The 19,197-nt window shown below is 33.4% G+C and overlaps 1 protein-coding gene across 2 annotated transcripts in view; it reads left to right on the top strand.

Annotated features, from left to right (window-relative positions):
- Positions 1-6,475: 6,475 nt before the first annotated feature.
- The window catches only part of LOC105048840 (uncharacterized), a 32,211-nt gene continuing 19,489 nt past the window's right edge, over positions 6,476-19,197 (top strand). Inside the window, exons 1-8 of one of the 2 annotated variants that reach the window (XM_073261246.1) lie at positions 6,476-6,629; positions 7,680-7,826; positions 8,935-8,987; positions 10,781-10,818; positions 13,464-13,554; positions 15,458-15,563; positions 15,671-15,741; positions 18,804-18,873. In XM_073261246.1, coding sequence (XP_073117347.1) covers positions 6,606-6,629; positions 7,680-7,826; positions 8,935-8,987; positions 10,781-10,818; positions 13,464-13,554; positions 15,458-15,563; positions 15,671-15,741; positions 18,804-18,873 — 600 coding nt within the window. In that variant the 5' untranslated portion in view covers positions 6,476-6,605. The remainder of the gene's footprint in view (positions 6,630-7,679; positions 7,827-8,934; positions 8,988-10,780; positions 10,819-13,463; positions 13,555-15,457; positions 15,564-15,670; positions 15,742-18,803; positions 18,874-19,197) is intronic. The other variant, XM_073261247.1, reaches the window with a different exon arrangement.

Below are 19,197 nucleotides of genomic sequence, written 5' to 3'. Positions count from 1 at the left end.
AATCATAGATTAGGATTCTTCATCAGATCAAAAATATTAAAAGAAATTTTTCATTGATAAATCTTTTTAGAAAGAGAAATCGATCAAGAGAGAGAAATAATTTTAGAGAGAAAAGATTTTAGAAAGAGAAAATTCATCTTGGACACTTCAGATGATATGATTCAATAAATCTGATCGATCAGATCAAATCATACTGAAATTATCATGTGGATAATTCAATAAAATCATGAGAAATAAAATCTTAAAAAATATTAGGTCTGATCAAGGTGGATGTCAGTATACTGTCCAACGATCGCAGATCAAAATTCATCATTAGGATCAATTTCAATTCATCATCAGGATCAATTTCAATTCATCATCATTTTTCTTAAAATTTTAAAAATCTTAGGAGAGAAAAATAATCTAGAGAGAGAAAGTAGAGAGAAAAAGAGAAATTTTAGAGAGAGAGAAAAATACTGGTTCAAACTGAAGGGAGAGAGAGAGGAGAGAGAGTTTATTTATTATTTTTCTATTTTTCTTCTTCCTTTTCTTTTTTTTTTTCTCTTTTCTTTTTCTCTTTTCTTTTTTTTTCTTTTCTTTCTTTTTTTTCTTTTCTTTTTCTTTTCTTTTTTCTTCTTCCCGTGATCTCTTTTGGCAAAATAGGAGACTTTGTGGTCTCCCCATTGATTGGCCGATTAGAGGTGTGGTCGGCATGGAGGTGGCCATCGGTAGGAGGACGGCGACCTACCGCCCAAGAAAACACAAATCCGATGGCCGGCGGCGACCATCGGTGCCCAAACTCAAACGAAACCGAAACCCCTTTTTCAAAAAAATTCGATGACTCCGGTCGCCGACGAGCGTGCATACCGGCACAGAAAGAAAGGAGGAGAAGAGAGGAAGGGGAGGAGGCTCACCTTCGACGCCGGTGAGGCTTTCTGGCGAGAAACTGGACGTGCACAGAGTCGGTCTTCCACGATGATTTTTTGACGATTGTCGCTGATGAACTTTGAAATTTTCAGTGGAAGAGAGAGAGGAGGGATCCCCTCCTTAAATAGAGCCAGAGGGGGCCTCTTTCCGACTTCGATTGGGAGTCGGTGAGAGGAGGAAGAAGACTCCCTTTCTCTATTTCTTCTTTTTTTTTTTCATTTGGATATTGGGCTGGGTTTAAGGCCCAATAGATCGGGCTATGACATTCTTTCCCTCTAAAAGAAATTTCATCCTCGAAATTTTTCTTGCTTGAGTCTTCATAGTTTTTTACTTGAATCTCATCCTCAAATATTTCAATATTCTAATTCTTGATATAAATTTATTCTTAAATCATTTTATAAGAAAAAAATCAATACATCAAATATCGATCTGAAATAGAACCATTCATTTTTTATTATCAAAATTAACATCTCAAAGATTTTCAATATTTTAAGATTTCAAAATCATGCTCTCATTCCCTATAAAATAATGTTCAATACCTCATGACTAGATCAAAATCAAACCTATATCTTGTAAATAGAAGAAAATCAATATCTTAATTTTTGAATAATTTTTTTTTTAAAAATACTAGCCGCTCTTAATTAATCAACCCATCATAAGGTAGGAAAACATACTTCTATGAATCACATGATGACATTTTAATCAATCAAAATTTAAAAATATTTTTTTTATTCATATTTTCGAAAGTTAAAGATTTATCATTTCAATCTCATTCTTGAACTTTTGATATTTTAATTCTCGATGCAACTTCATCATTAAGTCATTTCATAAAAATCAATATCATCAATGTTGATTAGAATCAATATCATTACTTCTGATCATCGAAATTAATCTCTCAATTCTAGATAAGGATATCAAATTTTTCACCAAAAATTCTTAACTGCTCATGATTTAATCAATTCATCACAAAATCATAAATAAATTTTATTACATCTTCATAGATAAACTTTTGAGTATAAAAATCTAAGATCAAAATCATTATTCGATAAACAATCTCAAATTATTTCTAATAAATAGAGAATTAATCAATTTTAAGAAAAAAAATTATCTCTAAATATTTTAAATCTAAAATAAAAAATTAAGGGTCCACTCATTCTAGAATTAGGATGCTACATATTTTTTTAGCATAGTAGATGGAAGCACTACTTTTAAAAATCACATTAAGGATATCCAATTTTTTTTTTAAATATTATTCTTTCTAATATTAATAAATTTTTTGTATCAAATCATATCATCTATCATAATTCTTTAATTTAAAGAGTCAATATTCCTGATTTACTCAAAATAATCTAGATTACCATGCTTCCGCTGCGCACTCTGTTCTAATAATCAAAATTTCTTAGGTTCACCAAAGAATTTTGATCAAATTATTTTTTTATCTTATTAATAGAAAAGATCTAAAATTTTAAATTTTAATTGAAGCCAAAGATTAACTTTCAATTTTCATTCCTACTTTTGCTGGTATACAATAATCTTGATTAACCCTTGAGTTCAATATCACATTCAAAACCATCATATAGGTCTACTATAATCAATATGAATCAAATCTTAATTCTCATATCAATTCAATTCGATAAATTTCAAATCAAAATCCTTATAAGTCAAATCAACAAGAAAATTCTTCAATGCTCCATTGAGTTAGGACATAATCAGAACATATATGAATTTCAAATCATTATCTTTTCTAAAATTTCTATCATTAGGATCTTCAATATCTATCAAGTATCTTTTTATAACAATCATACAAGCCTCAAAAAATCAATTCCTCATTTAATAGATTCCATCAAGGACCTCACTAACCAAAGTAAAGGAACTTCATATCAATTTCTAAATCCAAAAATTTTAAATTACAAATTCACATATATCTCATACTCTCGAATAAATATAAATCGGATTTTTTATCTTAATCTAAAGATATCAGTTTTTTTCACTAACAACCTCAACAACAATGTCAGAAAATTTTTTGATCAACTTAGATACGAAATCTTTAAATTAAAATTTCATACACATCATATAGTCTCCAAAAGATACAATAAGATCTATTATTTAGATCCAAGGATAATGATTAAAAATTCTAGCACAATGAATATCTGACAATCTCATAATCGATTTCATCAATAAGAAATAAGTTTTTTTGCAATATCCTTGAATATGCATTCATCCTAATATGCCACTTTATATATGATCCACATAGCAAATTCAATTTTGATAAATATTCCAATCAAACATCATAAAAGACTTTCATAGTCCATCCTGAAATAATATTTTATCATCAAATCTTTATCTTACCAATAATAGTCAACTTCTTAACTAGAAGTAATATCATAGTATTATTCTCACATCGAATTTGAGCTTACGATTCACTTGAATAATCAATGATCAAATTAATAACCACAATGCACAATAAAATTTTATGTCAATCCTTTTGTAATTACTTTTCGATCAAAATCTAACTAATCATATCATGATCCATAGATCATCCATTATATTTCAAATTCTATATGTCATAATTTCTTGTGATCCTTTCATACATAATCTCAATATTTAACCAAAAATTATAAAAATTTTTTTCACTACAATCATCAAAGATCTACACCATAATGTCTCTAGTGTCTATCCACTAACACTTATTCTATACACATCTTAGTTCATCCACTAATGCTTTGATACCACTTTAATTGTCACGTCCCCAATCTGAGATTGTGAATCGAGGATCATGGCAACCGCCGCATACTCATAGAAAACTCTTTCCATAAGCATGCAAGGCATCTTATCATGAATCAATACTTCACAGTAGAATAATTAGTCAATAATTTAAATCGAAAAGATAACAATCCAAATTTTAACTTTAATATCTCAATAACTTTCACAATATTCAATAAGCCTTACATTAAATTCAATAAGACTTTAGGTTTAAATAAAAGTATGAAAGTTCTGCTTCTAATCACTCTTTCGTTCCTATCTTGTATCATCTTAATTCTTCAATATCTGTAAAAATAGTAAAATAGGAGGTAATAAGCTAGACAGCCTAGTAAGCAATGATCACTTTCAATAGATTTTATCAGACATTTAAGTAAATAATTATTTATAGAAAATAAGCATACAGAGTTCGTCAATTTAAAATTAATTTCGATTATGCAATATAGTTCATGCCAAATTTATTTTTTTTTAAAAAATTCGGATCTTCTTTCGAGATTTCAGTTTCTTTCATTCTTAAGTTCTTTTTATCAACCATGAGTTATGATCATATTTTTCCTATGACAGGGTCATGATACCACGTATCTTCTTACAGTGAGCTACGAATCATTTGGCAGTAAAGTCCTTCAGAACCGTTGGTCTTTCCAATGGTTTGTCGCTGGTCTCTCTAACGATATATCATTGATCTCTCTGCGATATAAACCCTCAAGACAAATCAATTGCCAATGTATATACCCCAATTGACGAAGTTCTTTACATAGTCAGGTTGTCAATTCATATTGTTCTCATATTAGAATTCTTCATAAATCATATTTTATATTCTAATTTAGATAAAAAAATATATAATCATGTAGTATCGAAATCAATCAATATAATGCATCATGAAATCAATATGTCCAATCATGCTTCATCATAACATATCAAAATATGATATTTTCATAACAAAATATCATTCATCCAATTCATGCATCGTTTCACAAATCATGTCAGAAAAATATATTATAATTTATCGATAAATCTAAAAAAAATGAAACATTACTTATCTCGAATGCATTCTAATAAATCCACATAATTCTATAAATTTTTTTCTCAAATTCTTCAGTTCATAAATCATATCACAATATCCAATTATCAAGTGTCAATGATACCTATACGAGATTAAATTCAATAATCAGAAAGAATACGAATACCATATTTCAACGATTTAGATTGGGTCCGATCATCTAATTTTATCTAATCAAAATCTAATTAGGACATAAACGATCCAAAATTTGACTATCAGATCAAATCGGATTCGAAGTGATAGGATCGAGGTTTCTTCATTGGTTTCATAAAATCAAGTAGAGAGAGAAATTAGAGGAGAGAGAATTCATGAGATACAATCCAAATTAATCAGATGCCACAGTCCAACATCTCGATTGATGTGATCAAAATGATCTAATCCAAATCATAGTTAAATCAGGATCATGGATAATCAAATTGAGAAATATCGAATCTAATCAAAGTGAGTGCCAGTACGCTGTCCGATAATCATGGATCAGGATTCTTTATTAGATCAGAAATATTAAAAAAAATTTTTTATTGATAAATCTTTTTAGAGAGAGAAATCGATCCAGAGAGAAATAATTTTAGAGAAAAAAAAATTTAGAAAAAGAAAATTCATCTTGGACTCTTCAGACGATATGATTCAATAAATCTGATCGATCAGATCAAATCATGTTGAAATTATCATGTAGATAATTCAATAAAATTATAAAAAATAAAATCTTAAAAAATATTAGATTTGATCAAGGTGGATGCCAATATACTGTTCAACGATCACAGATCAAAATTTATTATTAGGACAAATTTCAATTCATCATCATTCTTCTCAAAATTTTAAAAATCTTAGGAGAGAGAAATAATCTAGAGAGAGAAAGTAGAGAGAGAGAAAAATTTTAGAGAGAGAAAAATACTAGTTCAGGTTGAAGAGAGAGAGAAAAGAGAGTCTATTTATTATTTTTTTATTTTATTTTTATTTTTTTTATTTTTATTTTTCTTTTCTTTCTTTTTTTTCTTTTTCTTTTTTTTTTTTCTTCTTCCCGTGATCTCTTTTGGCAAAACAGGGGACCGTATGGTCCCCCCATTGATTGGCCGATTAGAGGCGCAGCCGACATGGGGGCGGCCATCGGCAGGAGGGCGGCGACCCACCGTCCAAAAAAATATAAATCCGATGACCGACTGCGACCACTAACGCCGAAATCCAAACAAAACCGAAATCTTTTTCTTAAAGAAATCCTGCGACTCCGATCGCCGGCGAGCGTGCACACCGGCACGGAAAGAAAGGAGGAGAAGAGAAGAAGGGGAGGAGGCTCACCTTCGACACCGGCGAGGTTTTCTGACGAGAAAATTAGTCGGGCACATAGTCGGTCTTCCGCGATGATTTTTTCGTGATTGCCGCCGATGAACTTCGGGATTTTCAGTGGAAGAGAGAGAGAAGGATCCCCTCCTTAAATAGAGCCGAAGGGGGCCTCTTTCTAACTCCGATTGAGAGTCGGTGTGAGGAGGAAGAAAACTCCTTCGGAAGTCTTCTCCTCTGTTTCTTCCTTCTTTTTTCTTTTTATTTGTGTATTGGGCTGGGTTTAAGGCCCAATGGGCCGGGCCATGACACTACTCCAAGCCCATCCGGCTGGACGCTGGAGCGGACGGGTTCCGACCGCGCCCTGATATGGTGTCCGCTATGAATCCATGATTGATATTGTTGCGACCGCAGCTTGCGGCGACCCTGTCTGGCCATGCCCTTGGGCGTTGGATATTATCAGGCGCACCCCATCCACCGTGGCGTGCGCAAGTGATAGCTATCGCAATATGGCGCGATCCATTTCCTCCCCTGGGACCAGGCCTCTCGACTTCCTGCGCTCCCGTTATCTCCTTGGCCTACGCAGCGCCTCCGCTCTCCGGCCATGGATTTCTGCCTCCCCGCAGCGGTAAGCGATCCGCCATTCTGCTTTCTCTTTCTAATTTGCCTGCAGCTTTTCTTTTTCGCATCTTTCTTTTGTTGAATTAGCGAAATATTGTTAAACAGTGGAATTACTCTCAGGAATTGAATTTATTAAAATTTGTAAATGAGGATGCTACTTGTATTGCTTTCAGCTTGTGAAAGGAAAAGATTCTATTCAAGGGGAATAGCAAAGGCTGTTTCCTTTTGTTAGTTCATATGGCTGCTAATTTTGGACGGGTATAACTAAAAATGGGTAAACTACCTAGGAGTCTACTTGAAATCATGATGTCTGGAGACACTGATTTGATTGTATGGTTATCGAGCATGGCCCTTTTTACTTGAAGAAAATGTATCAAAGAAGCCAGCAGAATTTATTAAGTTTATGAATCAGTGCAGAGAGTTTGTGTCGGACGCTGGGAAGGTCAGGTAGTCTAAACAGGAAGGAAAGAGGTAGAGGTGGAGAAGTAATAGGGGGACTAAAGAAAGGCTCTATATTTGCATGTTACGGCTTAAGGGGTCCATACACACCGTATTGGTCATCGACATTTTGGCATTCAGAGTGTAAACCAAGTATGAGTTTATGTTGCATGTTCTCTTAGGTGTGTATGGTTACTTTGGAGGACTTGGGAAACCATACAAGGCATGCACTATCTGTTATCGTAGAACAACTACAGTGGGTTGAATTTGACAGTTAAGTTCAATGTTGGTGGTTGAAAGATGGGCTTGATAAATTTATTTTTGATGAAAATAATATCATTTCTATAGTATCTTCTTAGAGAAGTTTCTTACTAATGGATTAACAAAGTCTGGGATCCTCTCAGTGGGAAAAAGGTAATCCACTTTCAACATTTTAATTTGCTATTTGTGTTGAATATCATTTTTATTGAATTTTGATTTCTTTATTGAGAAGATTATACGGTAAAAACTCTTTATAGATATAAAGCCTATTGAGGTTAGAGCTTTCTTTCATTCTCTTTATGATATTTCTTTGAAAGAGTCTACATATCTTCTCATAACTGAGCATTGGAAATTGTAGGCATGCATTCCAGGTTCTGGAAGTAGCATACTTGTCGGGAGATGTATGTCAATTAAGTACAATCGGGAAATTTGTGAGACTAATAATATACTTTGTTTTGCTTCAAAGAAACGTGGTTTCGGGACTGAACCTATGAAGAAAGAAAAGGTAATTTTTTTGCAGTTTGATTACATATGGAAGAAAAGTTTTTTTGCATATTTGTGCAATTTGTTCACATTTTAGAAACTGTGCTGCTTAACATTTCAAGAAAATTTATTGCCTTAGAATACATCTACTTCCACTGATTCTCCTGTAGAAAACATCTTTTATCAAGATATAAATTTGATGCAAATGAAAATTCTCTTATGGGATATTTTTGCAGTTCATTTTGTTTAAGAATATCTTATCCTGTTCTCAATGTGTTTGGGAAAAAAAAAAAGCAAGATACTGTCTTGCTCGACCAGGCCTCTTCAATTGTATTACCTGGAAACTTGCTTCCACCTCCAAGAATCCATATAAGATACATATTCGGATTCAACATATGTCATATACTTTGGATACTTATCAAAATCTTTGGTTGTAGCACTTAGAGATTGGTAGAGAGTTGAACTCCTTAAAGAACTAATGAGTTTGTATTACAGTAAATCTGTAATGACATTTGGAAGTGGGCTTTTGTTATTTATAAAGATCATGTAGGTAGTACTAAAATAATGTGGTGGCGTGCCATCTTTTTTTCTTTATATCCTTGCTAATAGGGATATTGGGATGAGAAAAGACCTTGACATATAGTTTCTTTTAATGTTCTTCTTAGTTAAAATTGTTTCTTTCATTTTGTTACATTCTCTCTCTCTCTCCTCTCTCTCTCTGTGTGTGGTGTGTGTGCCAAGTCATACACTTGGATGTGTCCATGTCCATGTAAAACCGCTCTTTAACTCTTCAATGATAAAAAGATTAGAATATTTTGTTTAAGTATGTGGTGCTTCTTTAAGTTATCTAGTCATTATAATTTATATCTTCCACATTCCAATGAAACACAGTCTCTTCCACCTAGTTTAAGTCAAAATATTTCTAAATAGAGTTGTACTTTCCCTAATTTGTGATGCAACTTAGATGCCTCTTCTTGGACATTGATATAAGATTCTTGTATATGTGGCATTACATAATATTCTTATTTTTAAGTTTTACTTTGCAATATTATAGATTGTGACCCACCTTTACATCATATCACATTTCTATATTTATCTCTTTGGGTGTCCTTTATTTGTTCTCCCTGTAGAATAATGATACGAAGAAATTGAAGGAGAGCATGCCTTCTGCATCAGAATCAAGGTATACTTATACGATATTAATGCCTTATGTTTATCCATGTTTTATTTTGAACGATTAGTTTGTCTATGGTCTCTCTTTTGCATGTTTTTGGTCCCTTTTGGTTCATCCTTTTATACTGCTTGAAAACTAGTCATTCACATTTGTTTCAGCTGATTCCTTGTTTAGCTCATGAACTTAATCTGCAAGTGTTGAAGTGGGAAAATTATGGAGTCACTAGACCAAACTTTGTATAGTTAGGCCTTGATAATAGGAAATCTGTCATTAAGGTACATTCATACAACCCATGATTTAGACCCTCCAACCTCCAATCCCTTCATGTTAGGTATTGCAGTTCATTTTCGCTAGTGTTTAAGCTAGACTCTTGGATAGATTATTTACATATATTGTGGAATGAAGTGTTATGTTTTGCACTTGTGCTGCTCAAGTGTTGGCAATATATGCACACAAAAATATTATGCATTTTCAACACTTGATGTGCCTGGAAAATTATGATATGGAACTTTAATAGAATATGTTACTGGCATGCTGTGATCAGGTTTGAAGTCTCTGCCAAAATTGAATTTTTTGTTATAACAGTTGATATCTACCCAATTAAGAGATCTACATTACTGTTAGCTGAAATAGAAATTAGGTAATCAACATCTGTAAGCCTATGATTTTTGCTGGGTTTTTCTTCTTTGATTTTTTTACTTTTGAGATGGGGAAGATGTGATGCTGCATAAGGCGCAGCCAACAGATACTATGATCAACTAGACCATGCTAAGCATCTTAGGATTTTAATGCCTAAATTAGGGACAATATCAAAATTTCGTCACATTTCCATATTTTTAATAGAATAATTCTAGTATGTTTTCTTATTATCGAGTATGATTCTGTGTCAAGTTTAATGCCTGAATTAGGGTTAGGGTATCATGTCCTATAAATATGCATGTAATACATTTCTAAGGGAGCTTTTGAGATATTAATAAAATTCTTGTCGAGAGAATTTCTTTTACCAAGTGAAGAATTCTTCAATATAATTTTCTTCTGTTTGTGTGTTGAACTTAAAAGCATATCCTTGTTGATCAAATCATCCCTTCTTTCTTTTTTGCTGTGTCAGTTGGACTTGGTTGCTTGTGATAGATTGAATCTTTGAGGAGCATGTTAGCTAGATTAAACTCTTATTTGTGAGTTTGAAGAAATTTGAAATATTTTGGTGTCTAGTCCCAAGAGAGTGAATTCTGGGTAAATTTATTCAACCATTAATTTGTTAGCACTTAGCAGTTATGTTATAGCGACTATCTTATTTTTGTGGAAGTTTCCATCTCTAGGCACAAATTACTATAAAAATATAGAAGTCAAATTTCCATTATTCTCTATTCTTGGTTCAAAATAAAAAAAAGAAATGTCGGTTTCTTGGACATTAATATACATACATGCAATGCAAAATCTTGTTACTTTTCCCCAAAGTTTTGAGCAATTATTGTCAGAAACAATGAATTTTTAATTTTATTATATATTTTGGAAAAATCTGTGTAATGAATTTCCTCAAATTTTGATATCATACATAAACTTGATGTTTCAGAAAGTCCAACGACCTTTACCTTTATTAATAATTAATAAGTTAGTGATTTGTATCTTAAGAATATGAGTTTATACTTGACAAATTTGCGATTAATTTTTTTTCACTGTCAATGATTGCTGATTTAGTTGTACTTTAGCTTTTCTCTTAGTTAGAGCTGCTTTGATTCTTACTGTTAGCATACATTGTTTTCTTTCAAGTATTCATTGGCAATTGTGTCTTCTTGATGCAGCAAATTGATTTCTGGAAAGCCTAAATCGAGAATTCAGCGTAAGTTCGTTGTATGTGTTCTAAATACCATGGTTTCCTGCCATGTCATTCTGTTGTGTTTGATCTTGTTGTTTTTTCTTTTCCAGTCATATAGACATGTCATCAAACTTTGAATTTAGGGTATCTGCACTACTTTTGGATCATATTTTCTAGTTTTAAGCATCTCATTATTTGCTATCATGTCATCCAAGGTTCGCTGTACCGGTATCGGACGGCGTGTCTGTGACGGACCGGTACGATACCGGTACTGTACCGTACTGATATATGGTACGCCTAGGCGTACCGGTCCGATACCGGTACACAATATTTTTTTCGATTTTTAATTTTTTTTTGAATTTTTGAAGTTAATAATTGATAAATACAACCTCAATATGGTATTATATTGCACATTATTGACATATTTGGGTTCAATTTGGAGTTAAGTTGCGGTACAAAGACTCTTGATCCAAAATTTCAAACATATATTTATTTACATTATATTTCAACTATGTCATCTTAAAACTAAAGAAAAAATATATAAAATACGCATTAAAATGTATCTAAATATTTAAGTACAAAGCGCAATAACTGATATACGAACCTTAAGATGTACTCTGCATTTAATTCCTTATCGAGTGTCTGTGACGCTCGTAGATGTCTGGATCATCAACATAGTCTGAAGGGATATCAGTCCAACCCTCTAGCCAAGCTGCACCGTACTCTCGAATATTCATCATCTCATAAGGCATCTCTCTGGATTGTAAGACATCTCAGACCTCTCGCTAAAATTCTGACTCTGAGAAGTATCCTCGAGATGATGGTACGGTTGTGGAGGAACCCATCCAAATATGCCAGTAGCAAAATCTGATCCGTAAGATGCTCCAGGCTGTATAGAGTAGTAACCACTAGAAGATGATGTCTCGGATGCACCATATGCATATGGATCATAAGGTGGCTGTGGATAATAGGATCCATAATGCGAGGATGATCCAGATATATCCATGGACCCTACTCCACATGCAAGATCGTCCGCAGTATATATATATAATTAAAATATATGTAAGTATAACAAAACACGATAGTTTAATGATAATTAAAATAATTATATATAATTTTAAAATAATTTTAATAATTATTTTAAAACTTATAAATTCAAAATAAATATGTTATATGCTTCAAATAATATTTTTAAATTAACTAAAATATAACACTATTTTTATATATTTTTTATTTTATAATTAAATTTTTTAATTTAAATAATTAAAAAAATAATTTTTTAATTTTAAATATTTGAAAAAAAATTAAAATTAGATTTAAGTAGCTTGAATCATTCTAAACATGATTCCAAACTCTAATTTTTTTCCTAAAATTTATTATTTTTTTAATTTTTAAATAAATAAATATTTAAAAATATTTAAAAAATATATAATTAACGAAAATTAAAATTTTGGTGTCATTGTGTAGATCTTCCAAAGATCTATCACATATAATTAAATCATACCAAAACAACAAAAACAAAGATCAGCCTTCGTTTTTACTAACAAAATATTTACTAACAAAATAACAGATTATCTTACCTCCGGCCAAAGATCAGCCTCTTCTCAAATCACTCCTCCAATTTCACAAAATTTTGCCTTCTTTTCTAATTTTTTGAGGTCTCAACGATTAAGTTGCCCACGGCCATGGGTGTTCTCTGAGAACTCTCTGAGAACACCGAAGGCCTGGTGCTTATTAAAGCACCAGGCCCTCCCCCATGTGAAGTGGGCCACGCCCATTTTCTCCCCCCTCCCTCCCCCAACCACGTGAAAAGGCCCCCACCTTCCCCCCTCCCCCCTCCCCTATGTGAAATGGTCTTCTGGGCGGTACGGTTTGGTTCACCCCGAATCGACGGCGAACCGAGCTATACCGTCCGATTCCGGGCGGTATGGGCCCGAACCGCACCGAACCGGGCGGTTCGGTGCGGTTCGGGGTCGTTTTCCGAAAAACAGGCCGAACCGGACCGGTAAGGACCGGTCCGGCTCGGTACGCCCCGTACCGGGCGGTTCAGCCCGGTACGGCAAACCATTGTCACCTATTGCCAGGTGTCAATCTTAAGTTGGGTCAAGATATTTTTTGTTTTTTCATGTAAAATTATTTTTCACAGCTGGGGTGGGCTGGATAGAACAGATGTTAAATCATCAACAGAAGCTCTTGTTGTTGACTCTGTTAGTCAATGTATTCACAATTTCACATCTTGATCAGCTCACTAGTGTCCTGGTCATGGAGACCATCTTGCTGGGTTTTACATTGTGTCCTGTCGTACATGCAAGTATAGCTACTATAAGAGTGCTGTTCATTGTATTTAGTGAGTATGTGCCATACTCGGTGGGTTTCATACAAGTTGAGCATCTCTCAGTCACCCTTCTAGCAACATATGCAAATTCAGATTTTGTAATTTGAAACTAATTTCTCATGTGCTTAAGTTTCTGGGTTTTATTCACTTGCATGCCCAAGAAAACTATGTCACTTCTGTCGTTTATAAGGCACCAGATCACTATTTAATTGTTCTTTTTTCTTGTGATTTGTTTGGACTCTGGGCTTTTTATTGGTTGATTATATCTGTATTCATTTTTTAATGATACTCTAGATCTGGCTTAGTGTTTCTTGAAAATACTTCTTTCTTGTAGGGGCACCTCAATTAACTAGTGGTATTGATCGAAAATCAAGTGATGCAGTCTTAGATCGGCAATTCTTGGAGAAAGTGGAGAATGTCAGGAGGTAAAAATATTACTTCCCAATTTTGCTTCTACTTGAGTTCATATAAATATGCTTAATCAACATTATTAGGTTTAAAACATCTTGGTTATATGTTATACTGTGTTTTCTCTATTCACTACCATTAGTTCTATTAACTTTTCAAACTGGTGATTCTGGATATGAGTTCCTCCATGCTGGTGGTAGTCATTTCAATATCAAGCTTATCTGAGGACAAGGATTCAGACACTAACAATGTTGGACATGTATCATGTCGTGCTGTGTCAGCACGGAACATGCATGCCTATATATTTCAGGGTATTGACCTGTACCAATAATTTTGTTTTAAATATTTTTCTTTATTTTGCGATGGCATGTGCAAGCCACTCCCATGGGCAAAGGTGCTGGAACCCTTGTCTTAGAATAACTTTACATGGTTAATTTTGCATTTTATAGATCATTTCATTTATGTGTGATGGGAAGATAGCAAAATTTTATGAGTGCTAAGAACATAAAATGTAGTGATGATGGTACCATGTTTTATGATGTTTGATTGTATCAAGAAAAGAAAGGAAGATAATGCTTCCTGAAAGTTTTGCTTAAATTGAATCGTATTTGATGATTTTTTTTTTTTAAGAAAATTCCCTAGGATCAGCCACATGATAAACATGAATCCAATCAATAGAAAGAAAAGGTTATCCACAAGATTTCACAAGTGCATATAGTAAATATTTGGTGGAAGATTGTCAGATAACTTGTATAGTCAGCCAAACACTCTCAACGATGGTTTAAAGTTTAAACATGTGCATCACTGGCTAGAGATGCCATTAGTTAGGAGAGTCTAGATCTTGGCACCGATATCGATAAGGTATGGACCAGTATGATATGGCATAATAATGAAACACAGCACACTTGTTGGTGCCAACACAGCAGAAGTGTAGTGCCATATGTTAGAACAGTATCATATCAAAGTGTGTACTGGCATAGATATTAGGTACCTTGCTAGTTTGACATATTATGGTATGTCCGGTATGGACTAGTGAAGTATGTTGTCCAATCCATGGTCCAAATACTTATGAAGGATTAGAAGAGGATTGGGTGACCGAGGAGTTTGACTAAATTAGTGGCACATTCGACATTGAACTAGAACCAGAAGTAGGATCCATATAGCAATATAGATATTTGCAAACTGATGCTTTTGTGGTATGTGATCAACCTCGTGTTGACAACTGCTACTTTTCACTCAAGTAATAGGCAAGAGTAGACAGAAAAATCAAGGATTCAGATTCCAACGGAACGTCCCGCAAGACACCAGGATAGGGTATCATCCCATGTGTCAGATGGAGCCATCCCACTAGCATCCCAGTGTCCCAATCAGGACATCTTGGGATATCCTCTATCCAAGTGTCGGAATGGGACAGGGTGGCGGTGTGTCCTATTCCATGAAAAAATTGGGACAACCCCGTCCCATAGGATTTAAAATCTTGGGGAAAACTATTCTTGGTTTACACAGTTGTAACAAATTAATGATTGTCTTCTGCCACCTATTCATGTTTTAGTACTTTAGTGTAGACAATGTTTTTTCTTCTTGAGCATTATGTGATTTTTTATCCAAAAAAAGCATTCCATGTGAGAGAAATATTGTGTTTATTTGTTAGAATGCTCTTTATTCTATGATTATAAGGTTTTGGCTAATGAAAGAGTTGCCGGAAAAAACCTATACTCTCTATGGCACTGATTCTTCTAAAACAAAACAGGAAACTTGATTTGAAGTTTTTTGATATGCAGTCTTACTCCTGTACAATCTTTTTTTTTTATTGACCTCTACAGGTTGAATCATGACAAGTCTTTTACTTCTTGAAAATATCCTACATATTTATCACTCCTTGAATTGCACATATCATAACTTTTTAAATTATATGCTTAGGTCTGCACTTGAGCAGAAAAAAGCTGAGGAGGACCAACTTAATCAAGCAATAGATTATGATGCACCTATTGAATCGGAACAGAATACAATTGGTCTTGGTACCAAGGTAAAGGGCATCTTCTCAATGTTTTTCAAAATTCTAATTGAAAAATCATGAGTATATATAGGCTACTAGTCAGCTACATCGTCTGATTGGACTTCAATGCAAGATAGTTGGGAGTTGGAGCAGCTGTTCTTGTTTTTGGTTTGGTTTTTGCTTTCGGGGACTTTCTCCCATATGGAAGGTAATGAAATTCATATACACCTTTTCATGATGTCATTCTTGCCTAAGGAATATTATTGCCTATGATATAATAACTGAGATGCATCAAATTTGTTTCGGACTCATGCTATGCTTTTAAATGGTCATCTATTGTCAGGCATGTAGCCATTAGTAATGAGCCTGCCTAAGAAAAGGAAAAATCACACTTTATCCATTTGAGTATGGTTTTTTCATTTATTTGTGGAGTTTAAATTATTGGTTGTGTTGAAAAAGGATAGCAATACAGTAATGATCATAACGTTAGAGCCTATAGATTGTAGAGTGACAATTTTCAAAGCTCTTGAATTCTGCATTCTCCAAGTCATACAAAAATCACTTGGTTGCTCATGCTGTCTCTTGCAATATCCATCAAAAGACACATCAGTGACTTCATCAGTTTTCTTTCATCAACTTCATAGTTGCTCATGCTTTGTTTGGCCACTGCAACAACTTGACTACAGATCATTATCTCAGTTGTAAGATTTGAACTTCTGTTGTTCACCAATGTCTTTCCATTGCTTATGGTACTTCATCATTGGTTGCATGTCTTTAAGCACGGTCTGAACTGGTCCTTTGTACTCAACATCTTTGCCACTTTTACCACTCACCTCATAACTTTTTAACTCTTACACCATAATTTCCTGGTTGCAGCCTGCTTCTTGTTAAATTTCTCGTGTGTTGTGTATGCAAGCTGATTGGTTTTTTATATGTATATATCAAACTGGGACTTCTTTAAAATGCAACTATGTTCACCTTAACTTGATAATATTTTGAGAAGACAATAAGGATGTTCGGCAAGGTTAGATGATCAAACTTACCCATCTCCCTTCTTCCTTTCATCCATTTCTTCTTTTCTGTTTTTATTATACTTTCTTTCTTATCCTCTCAATACAACAATATCTAGATTTCAATTGTTAATAGTATAACAAGCAAGCTACAGCAATCTCCTAAAGTCAGTGATCTTAGATATTGGATATTGTTCCACTTATTTGGTCAACAACCATTATGGTTTCAGGCATGATGTTGAAGGATGTGGATTTATATCCCTCTAAAATAAATTATTTATTGGGCAGGTTGTCATCTTGACTAATCTTGCATCCTGACTCATTTATCCTCCACATTCATGGTTCATGTGTTGCATCGAGGGCATCCTTGGGGGAGGGGGGATTAAGCTTGATATATATCATTGACCTATTTCAAACAGCTTAAGCTTTTAAAATTCATGACAGGCGATTTGCCATAATGGTGTTTATGTAAAAATCTCGAATAATATGTGCATGATGTTGGTGGTCATTATTTTAAAATTCGTCTGACAACACAGAGTTCATCATATTTGCCATATGACATAAGTGAGTTCAAATAGATTCTGTGCAAAATATCAACAAATACTATAAAATTAAGTTTTTTTCTTCTTAAATGGATGGTTGAAAGGTAAAAAATAGTCTTCATCTCTGATATTTGTCAGCTGGCATATTCTAATAAAATATTGAAACATGAACACATAATGATGCATTATGTTGTGTTGTTTACTGAAACTATTAAGTTTTGCAGAAAATAATTAGAGAAAATAAAATCACTTGAATTCATTCAATCTCTGTTGAGATCAATTATAAACTACGGGATTTGTTAAAGAATTTGTAACTTTCTAATTGTTTAAGCTGTAATATAGTTTTTTTGTCTAAGCTGTGTTATTGCAGCTTGATCTTATCTGCTATAAATTGAATCAGATTCAGAAGAACTCGATAAATGAAAGTGTGGGAAATGTTTTGGGGAGGACATATTAGCATACAAACAGATCTCAAGTTGAAAATTCTAGAGATCTCTGATTCTTAAACTACATTGTGCAAGTTAAGATAATAAATTTCTTATCTGTCTCCAAAGGTGCACTACGTCTATTGCTCTTAAACTATATCTTCTCTTACCTTCGATTTGATTTTATTGAAGTTTTGTTGATAAAGGGAGGGGATTTCTTTTGATAGAAAAAGAATAGCTGTGAATCTATCCAAATTCCATTTAGGTTAATCTGGGTAGTTTCGATTGCATATATGATTAGATTGCATTGTATGAACCTATTCCACTACAGTTCATGCCATAGTATTTTGATAAAATAAGATAAGGTGGTAGAATTGTTTCAAGAGCATGATGTCTCTTATGAGTTATGAGTTTCAGAATGTATCACCTTATATATGCATCAAACATTGTGTGCTATGTGTACTTAGGTCCTGTTTGAGATTGCTGTTGGTAGTAGAGTTTTTGAAGCTTTTGGAAGTAGAGATTTTGAGAAGTAGAATTTTTGGAAGTAGAGCTTTTACAAAAAGCTATTTGCTGTTTGGTAACCATATTGATAAAGTACTTTGGGGAAAACAAAACAGCTTTCCAACATTAGTTAGAAAGCACTTTTGGGAAAAGCCTCAAAACACAGCTTCCCCCAAGTAGACCTTTTTAGCTTTCTGGCAAAACCAAAACAGCTTCTTGATATTTTTACCAAACATCATTGTATCACTCCAAAGTGCTTTCTGAGAACCAGAAAGTGCTTTCTGGCACTCTAAAAGCTTAGCCAAACGGGCCTTAGATTTTTATCAGTTATTTAGTATGGCCAATTTTTGTCGTACTCTACTTATAGTGTTTGAATCCTTCTTAACCATATTAAGTGACTAATACGATCATGAGACATTGCATTGTTGCCGCATACATTTGCATGAGCAGAAGTGCTAAACTAGGTAGTTTCAAGCACATTGCATAGGAGTTCTCTTAGCTTGTTAATTGGACTATCTACATTTGGTTCAAAATTTCTAGCATGTTTACGTTTGTTTTTTCAAATTCTTATACAGTAATGCTTTTCAATAATATCTGTAACTATTGGAAGTCTTTACGTGCATTCTTAAATTAGAGGAAAATGGTCATTATGATCTTCATATCATTATCTTTATAATAGAACAACTTAATATTTTAATCATTTTCAAGAAATTCAGGTCTTTATAGTGATAATTGTACTAGAAATATTTCCAAGGAGAACCTCTTATCGGTTTTGTTTGCTTGTTGCAGTGTTGGCCCTAGTGAGGATGCTACTGTAGTTGAGAAAAAACTTACAGAAAAACAGAAAGCAACACTTGAGGTATAAATTTTGATTTGATATGCAGGTATATGTAGAATTTCATTAGTATGATTTTAACATACTTACAGGGACCTATTTACCAAAGCCTAACATCATTGTATTCTCTTACAATATAGAAATAATAATAAAAGACATCTTGTTGATTTTCTTTTTTATTCAACAAAACTAGAAGAGTATTAATTAGAAAACATTTCATAGTGTAACCTTAGGTTGATGGATTAGTAAAAACCTCGAAATCACATGCCTTTTGTTTCTAGGCAATTTATATCAAGGTTTGAACGCCAAGCAGTTTGATGTGTAGTGTGTACTACTAGGTACATACGA

Source organism: Elaeis guineensis, chromosome 7, assembly GCF_000442705.2.
Source record: "Elaeis guineensis isolate ETL-2024a chromosome 7, EG11, whole genome shotgun sequence".
Lineage (NCBI taxonomy): Eukaryota > Viridiplantae > Streptophyta > Magnoliopsida > Arecales > Arecaceae > Elaeis > Elaeis guineensis.
The sequence above is the reverse complement of the archived record's forward strand: the minus strand, read 5'-3'. Positions and strand labels throughout refer to the sequence as shown.